Source organism: Dermacentor albipictus, chromosome 8 (genome assembly GCF_038994185.2).
Source record: "Dermacentor albipictus isolate Rhodes 1998 colony chromosome 8, USDA_Dalb.pri_finalv2, whole genome shotgun sequence".
Lineage (NCBI taxonomy): Eukaryota > Metazoa > Arthropoda > Arachnida > Ixodida > Ixodidae > Dermacentor > Dermacentor albipictus.
Genome location: NC_091828.1, coordinates 22543061 through 22551358, shown reverse-complemented (window position 1 = coordinate 22551358; position 8298 = coordinate 22543061). Strand labels below are relative to the sequence as shown.

General features: G+C 46.3%; 1 protein-coding gene across 1 annotated transcript; it reads right to left on the bottom strand.

Moving 5' to 3' along the window:
- Positions 1-2741: 2741 nt before the first annotated feature.
- LOC135912156 (ipis-1-like) lies at positions 2742-6538 on the bottom strand. Its single transcript, XM_065444540.1, has 2 exons — positions 6451-6538; positions 2742-4068 (listed from the first exon to the last, which is right to left on the bottom strand). The coding sequence occupies exon 2, from the start codon at positions 4056-4058 to the stop codon at positions 2910-2912; it is 1149 nt and encodes a 382-aa protein (XP_065300612.1). The 5' UTR covers positions 4059-4068; positions 6451-6538; the 3' UTR covers positions 2742-2909.
- Positions 6539-8298: the final 1760 nt, after the last annotated feature.

The following is an 8298-nucleotide window of genomic DNA, read 5'->3' as shown; positions in this document are numbered from 1 at the left end:
ACTATGAACTCCCACAACCAAATTTTTTGATCCCCTATTTCAAACTGTGCTTTTGTACGTCTCCGTTTTTTGTCGTTTCCCTACTTTTATTCCACCAGTCCTCCAATCGCCTCTTACTAATCCCTATTGAGGACATGTCTACTTTTACACTGCTCTCGCTGAACCCAAGGGCTTCAAGGAGGCCAGTGGTGCATAAATCGACCGCTCGGTAGACGTCTTCACATTCTAATAAAACATGCTCCATCGTTTCCCTAGCTTTACCTAAGCAGGTACATGGTTCTTCTTCCTTCTTATATCTCGCTTTAGAGGACTGTTCTAAGGCATCCCTATCTCGCTTCGAAAAGTAATGAGCTTCCCTTTGAGTTACCATAAATTGTTTCTTTCCTGATTTCGTTTTTTCCTCTTACGTATAGTTACTCATGGCAGGTTTTCTTTCCATTGCCGCCACCCATGAGATTATTTCGGCCTCACTGGCTTTCCGCTTGACGTTCTTTGTTGCTGTGTTGCCCACCCTACAGGCCGCATACTTGCTGGTAAGCTTCCTAGTCCTTTTCCTCCACTATGAATCAGTGTTATTCCTGTACAAATACCAGAACACTCTCCCAGCCCATTTACTTTCTTCCATATTCAACAGTCGTTCTTCATAATTAACTTTACAGTTAGCTTCCCTCACTGACCTTTGGTTGCCATCGAGTCCTGATTGTACGCCTGATTTGAAGGAAACAACCGCATTTCCGAATGTAAGTCCTGTAACCATTACACCTTTCCACATACTCCGGATCACCTCGTTCATATTGTATCACCATAATACTCCATGTTTTATTATGGCCGCATTTCTCTTCCCTTTTAGTGTTGCTGTTTTTTTCCTATGTCTCCATGTATCAATGCCTTCGTTTATCCATACGCCAAGATATTTATAACCCGCCGTGTTTGCTCAGTGGCTATGGTGTTGGGCTGCTGAGCACAAGGTCGCGGGATCGAATACTGGCCACGGCGGCCGCATTTCGATCGGGGCGAAATGCGAAAACACCCGTGTGCTTAGATTTAGGTGCACGTTAAAGAACCCCAGGTGGTCGAAATTCCCGGAGTCCTCCACTACGGCGTGCCTCATAATCAGAAAGTGGTTTTGGCACGTAAAACCCCATAATTTATTTTAATTAAGATATTTATATTCTTTTACGTGAGGTATTTCTTGGTCCTGTGTTGTCACCGTCTATTCGCTGTTTTCATTAAATACCATAACACCTGATTTTTTAACGCCAAATTTCAGACCTAACTTATCGGCTTCCTGACGAGAGATATTTGCCACACGTTGCACCGTCTCCTTTCTACTCTCGATATTTCAGTACACTGAGTATAAGGACAAACAAGTTATAATCGAGAGCCCTACCTAATCTGAAGCCAGTCTGAAGTTTTCCCAAAATGCCATTATTCTCTGCCCTTGCTTGCAGCTTTAATTGCCTGCATTGCTAACTTGTATAATAACGATGTTATGGTCCACGGTCTATATGAGTGAATTCTATCTTTTTTCCCATAGCGTTATAAATTAAATCGATTCAGTTTTCCCACCAACTGTCTGGTTTTCGTCTAAATTTTAAACTTTATCTAATGCTTTCAACAGAGCTTCCTTACTTTTTGGTCCTAGTTCGTTATTCAGCCTAACGGGAACCTTGCCATGTGTCTGTGCGCTTCGGAATTTTCTCTTCGACTTTCTTCCAGTTGAAATTTGTCAGCGCCAGCTCAATTTCCATCTGGTTCTCTTTCATGCCCCTTTCTTTCTCAACTACAATCTCATCTTTTATTTTAAATTTTAATGCCGTGTCCCCTACCAATTTGTTTCCATCTCCGTCTAGGATATGTTGTATTGTTTCAGACTTTGTCCAATAAGCTTATATGGTTTCAAAATATTCTAGGTGCGGCCTTCTTTTTCTCACGTATTTCTGACAACCAACGTTCGCTTTCACCTTTTATCTTCGCTTGCACATTCTCGTGGGTCAAGCGCCCCCAGCATCGGTCATTCCGGCCGACGAGCACCGCTGCAGCCATCCCACCCTTTCACACCTTCCCGTCTGTCAAGTGTCTTCCCACCTTCCGCGCTCTCCTCTTCTTTTTTTACACAGGACCTTTTAAAGGCTGCAGACCACCACCCTCGAAGAATGCCCCCTGAAGGAGGAACCGAATGGGCTCCGAAATGTCGGGCTAATAAAATTCACTTATTTGGTTGGAGTCGCTCACAAAGGAGGAGGAAATAACTTTATTGCGTGTCCTGCGAGTTGGTTGGGAGGGCCAAATGCCCCGACTAGGTGGCGGCCAGGAGTTCATGGGTCCTGACGGCATCCTCGGCCCACTGGACGGCCCTCACAGTCACTCACAAGGTCATAACAAATTTTTCCAACCAGACAGGTAATTCTGTCGAAATGTTTAGCTTCGAGTACTTCGTGTAGCTGTGTAATAATTTGCTGTCACAATCTACGATTCCCATTCCGGGCGAAACTGCGACCTTTTTATTTCTACATTTAATATATGCTGGCAAATGTTTACCTTTAGACAGTTAAGTCAGCCATGACCCACTACAAACGGGCCCAACTGCGCTAGTGCAGAGTAGGGTATAACCCCGGGTCGACGCTTGGCCAGCGTCACGAGGCGTTAAGCCGTCGTTTGCCAGCACTTTATTAAAATAATCCCTATCCTATCCTATCAGCCAGCAAACAATTTCACATACGCTGTCTTCTACGTCACAATTTATTGCATCTTAGCACGTCATTCTGTATGTGAATGCATTCTTGAATTAGATATACACTTCATCGCGTGCAGCATAAAGCCTTTCCTCGAAGTGGACCATGTAAGAAATTTCGCGGTATATATGTTCAATGAAAATTTGGCAATGCGGATCCCCATCTTGCCTGTGCTCACGGTCTCCGCACCGAACCCAGACAAATTATCACGTCCGGTTCGTTGCTCTTGATAAGGAACATGAATGGATGGTCGACGACAAAGCGCGTTGAGTAAAGGGGCATCGTTGCACACCACATGGGAGTCGTCATGGCGCTCCAACACGCCGCGCCCATGCCTCCCTCGTCGACCTCCACGAACGTCTTGTGAACTACATTAGCCACCGCCGGCCGCCCAATCTCGAATACACCCGACAGGTCAGCGTAGCCGGGAGCGAACACCTCCTTTGCGCCTAGGGCAACGAGGCTGTCCTTCAGCAGTATGCTTGTATCGAGTTTAAACTTGGGAAGGCTCAATTCCACGTTCATGACCATTTTGAGGCTAGACAGAAGCTCGCAGAGTCTGGCCGGTGTCAGTCTCTCCTGGAGAAGAGCGAGTCCGTCCGGGTCGTCTGGAAGGACGATGACCATGGAAACCTTCAGACCTCTGCACGGTATCTCCACGGCCCTGGCCCTCAGAGCATCCGAGTGTCCCACCCTGTAGGTACAGTGCTGGTAAAGCATGTCTACCAGAACGCTGTTCCCGGAGTCCACGTGAAACTCTTGCGGTCTGGTGTATCTCCATTGGAAGGGAGACTGCCAGAATCCCTGGACGTAGACGGCGTTCAACAGGATCGACGCTGTATCGGCGTCGACAATTCCCGGCGGGATGAGTTCCCGAATCTTGGAGGCCGTCTCCTGCGCAACCCACGCGTTCGCTTCCTGCCGCGCCGCTTCGTGGCTGTTCCTGAAGTCGACGGACTTGACCGTCGTCCCGAAGAAATTTTGCAGAAGGGATATGTAGGCGGCTTGCACCGGGAGCTGCTGCTCGCTGTACATCCGGCTTGCCACGTGGAAGGAGGCCTCGGGAGCGTATGTATTTAGGTCGGCGAGAAGCGCGGAAAAATGATCGCGCAACTTATCGACACTCCCCTTTACCTGGAGCAAGCCGTACAGTTCCTTGGCAGTTTTGTTGCGGGCACCGGCGAGCAGGATGGAGATCGCGGCGGCGATGATTATGGGTGAGCAGACGACGTTATCAATGTGGTTGTTTTGATGACAAAGGACTTGCTTGTACAGACGCAAGGAGAACTTCAGCAGAGAGTCAGCTATATTTTGGGACTTCATTCTGCCAGTGCTGAAGAGGAGGAGAATCAATGCAGCCACAAGTAAGTTTAAATTCCGACGTTCTTCGTAAAATGCAAAGTATACATAGCGAGATAGAACATGAACATTCTACGAAAAAAATGGAGTACTTTTCACTTGAGATAATGATGATTTGGGACGAACCTTATCGTTCTTTCTATCTCTCTTGTTAACGGATTCATTATTAATGGAGATTTCACGAGTTCCATGACAACAGCAGCAGCAGCAATGGCCATATCTATCTATCTATCTATCTATCTATCTATCTATCTATCTATCTATCTATCTATCTATCTATCTATCTATCTATCTATCTATCTATCTATCTATCTATCTATCTATCTGTCTGTCTGTCTGTCTGTCTGTGTGTGCGTGTGTACGTGCGTGCGTGCGTGCGCGTGCGCGCGCACTGGCTGTTTCACGAAATGTGCCGGAAATTTCTTAAAGGAACACTAAAAAGAAAAAGAATTTGAGTTGTGTAAGTAAATCAGCCCTCTACGATACAAACACAGCAGCCTTACCGCGAGAAGACACTTGCAAAGCCAGGAAAAACAAGAACTAAAGATGGGTGGCAACGCCGCTTCAATATGCCCAATGTTCACCGTGACGCCATGCATTTGACGCTGTCTGCTCCGGCCTGGCTAGATTTTCAACAGTAAAAATCGACATTTTATTCCAAAACAGTGAAAAACGGAACTTATAAAGCTTCACGTACTTTGAGTGAAAACATGCCATAAAGGACAAATGCTTTGCAATCCTTGACGTCACTTTGACTAGCTTTGAGTATCAGCCCGAAATTCAAAAATGAAACTGAGCGCCATTTTCTTATCTAATAATCAACCTATTACCGTTAAATCAACCATAGTACGTACATTTCCTCAAGAATACTTTGTTAGTCTAAAATCCATCAACGTTTACCTTCAGTGTCCTGTAAAGATTGGAAAGGGTAGATGAGTAACTGATATGCTATAGCCCGCTTTTACCATAGAGCAGTCTATGTTATTAAAGTGTAACTTTAGTCACAGGCAAACGCTATCAAAATACCTGACGTCACGGAGAGGCATGCTACCTAATACGGAAACTCATTTGTAGCGTCGCCCCTAAATGTCGGATTTGCGTCATCCCTGGCTTTCCAATTCCTCTGCTCACGTGAAGGCTGAACTTTGTTATGTAACAGAAGTTCATTTCGTCAAACAAATTTAACATGCTATTCTTCTTCAGTTTCCCTCCTAATCTTCTGGCACGAGCAATCTTCCCTTTAACCACGACCAACACCAGCGTCCTTCGGACGCCCGATTCTGACGTCCCGCCGCAGGGTGGGAGAATTCATCATTTAGACGCTGCACAAAGCCTGTCGTAAACCAAAGGAAGGTAACCAAACGCACTAGTTTTGCAGCCGGGAAAGTGCAACTGAGGCCTAAACTGGGCCTACGATGACAGAAATACTTTGCGATGGACCTATACTTGTTGACTTAGGCGGTTCATTAAATGGCAGCGCTAATTAAGTGACCTCATCGAAAAACAGAGACGACGTTACATTCCCTTTAAAAAACCAAATAGTTCTTATAAGAAACCTAATATTCCCAGTGAAAACACTTCATCCGTACAACATCCGAATCACGTCCCAAAGTCCGTGCACCGTTTTGGAGACAAATAGGACATCGCCGAACGTCCAGTTTTGAATACCCCGCCACGGATGTCCCAGGGATGTCGCACATGGACCAGTTTCGGATATCCTACCACGGATGCCCCTACGTTATCCCATGTGGACCTTTGTCGGTACATGTGAATATTTGTCGCCCAATTGTAGGCTTTGTCTTTGAATTTCCACGTAACAGAATTGTGTTTTCTCGAATGTTGGAATTATAATCTGAAGCTATCATGTCTGGAGCTCTTGTGTACCTCGTACTTTACGAGTTTTCTGACGCAATTAACTTTGAAAACTTCCGTTAGTTCAACAAGCCACTTGCGTTTGTTGGAAGGAGGAGTATTATGCACTTCCGCCCGCGTGAATGCGCGCGTCAAATCTGCATACAATGCATCTGTTCTTGATGCGTCGGCGGTCTGCCCGTTGCGTGTGCTGCGAATATAACAGACATTACAGTAAACACCGTGCAAAAGGTCCTGACTATATGTGTGTAAAACGTACGCATAGTGTCCCCATGATGTTGTCCCTCGCGGACATGCAAGGGATGTCCGCAGGACACAGAAAATGCGGCCACGCGATGGGATGAGAGAGGCCCCCAAGGCGTATTCAACCCAACCTTGTGATACATATATTCTGGAAGTGGATGTCCTTAGGATATTCATAATACGTCAATGTTGCCCCTGGGTTGGTTTTACAAGGAGTATGCGATATTATAAAACTACTAACCTTGAATTTGGTCGCGTCGTCGTCCCTGATCAGCCCACCTTCACTTTCTTCTTTCTCATCCTTTCATGGCCTGACTCATACCCATTAGTATATATGGCAGACTGGCAGGTAATCGGGTGCACAAGGCAGAGTGACCATATACAGTAATGAAAACCCACTTGCAAAATTTTATCATTGCTGAAAAATAAATGGCGCAATAAAGTCGAGTAACGCAGCGTTTTGTGCGTGTTGCTATGACCTGATGAGACTTATAGCACACGAAAAGACAAGGACATTGAAAGACGTGGTACACACAGGCGCTGATTTACAACAGTGTTTATTTCGAGTATTTGAGTGCTGATAGCAGCAGGGATTAGTTAACTCGCCAAATTATCGAAGCCGAAATGGTAGAGAGGTTAGGGGTAACTGCGTTTCAAAACTATCAGTCTCCCTCTCGTTTAAAGACATTGCTATCTGCGTAAAAATAGGTGAGCTTTGAAAGTTGCGGACTTGTTAACCATTCCTGATGTTGCCTATTTATGTGGTTCTCTTACTCGAAATAAACGCTGTTGTAAGTCAGCGCCTGTGTGTACCACGTCTTTCTGCGTCGTCGTCTTTTCGTGCGCTGTAAGCCTCAGCAATAAAAGCGAAATTGCGCGCTTCGGGTACGACGAAGTGAAGGGTATATATAGCACGAATCGAAAAGCATAAAACAATAAACAAGTGAATTCTGCAGAAACCATCGACGATGACTGTCAATGTAAGGGAACAGCTGAACGACTGAACAAAGCTATTCACTTTGTTGAAGAAATGGCGCGCTTCAAGGCGTGTATTTGTTCTAGCGAGGATATTTAGGTCGCTAGCGTTTGTTCGTGCACTGCGCATTTCCGCAAAGAGACCGATGCCTTAACCTGCACATTTGCACCGATAACATAGGCGGCAATGCGCATAAGCCGATTTGTCGTGTCCGTTGTCTCCAGAGGCGGGGGAGAGGAGGGGGAGCTTTGGCGTGAAATGCGCGACTGCCGTCATCGTATGCCGCCGCCGGAGCCCTCAGCTGCCACAGCGGAAGGGGCGGTGGGAGAAGAGGGTCGTATTTCCCGAGCGCTCCACCACAGTATCTACACCTTCAGACAATCAAGATATTTCAATACAGCGCGTGCTCCTCAAGGTGCCCAGTCCAGATGCGCCTCAGGCATTTATCTCTTGTGCGTTGTTTCAGACGTCGGCTAATGCATTCAAATTCAAAACAATAATAGCTGGTCTTGCACGACGAGCTCCTTACGCGACAGGACGCTCCTATTGCATTGGCGCTTTTGAGTCGTGAGTGAAATTTCCGCCATCAATCCGAAGACGGACGAAAAACCGAGGAAGCTGTTCGCTCTAAAACTTATCAATGCGATTGGCTTTGATCGTTTAAAAATGAATAACAGCGCCAACATTGCGATGACGCATGCTGTTCAGAAATTAAGCGTTGTCTGACTATGCTATATCTGCCTACGTCGGATTTTAAACAAATGAATTTTGGGGTTGCGCGTGCCAAAATCACGACATGATTAAGAGGCAAGCCGTAGTGAGGGTCTCCGGATTTCTTTAAACACCTGGGGCTTTTTAACGTCCCCAGTGCACGGCACACGGGCGTTTTCGTGTTTCGCCTTCAACGAAATGCGGTCGGGATTTGACCTCGCACCCTCTGGCTCCGCTGCGCAACGCCAAAGCCGCTACTCCGCGGTGTCGGATGTCGGCAGTGAATTTTATTGCGATTGCCGTTTTCCTGACGACGAAAGCGCGTTCAAGCCATAGCCCTGGCACCGACTCCTTCACTGTCATTGTAATTTATTTATGGTGTTTTACGTGCCAAAACCACCA

What these genes read in the sequence shown, in the direction of transcription:
- LOC135912156 (XM_065444540.1), bottom strand. Translation starts at nt 4,058, where the DNA reads ATGAAGTCCCAAAATATAGCTGACTCTCTGCTGAAGTTCTCCTTGCGT.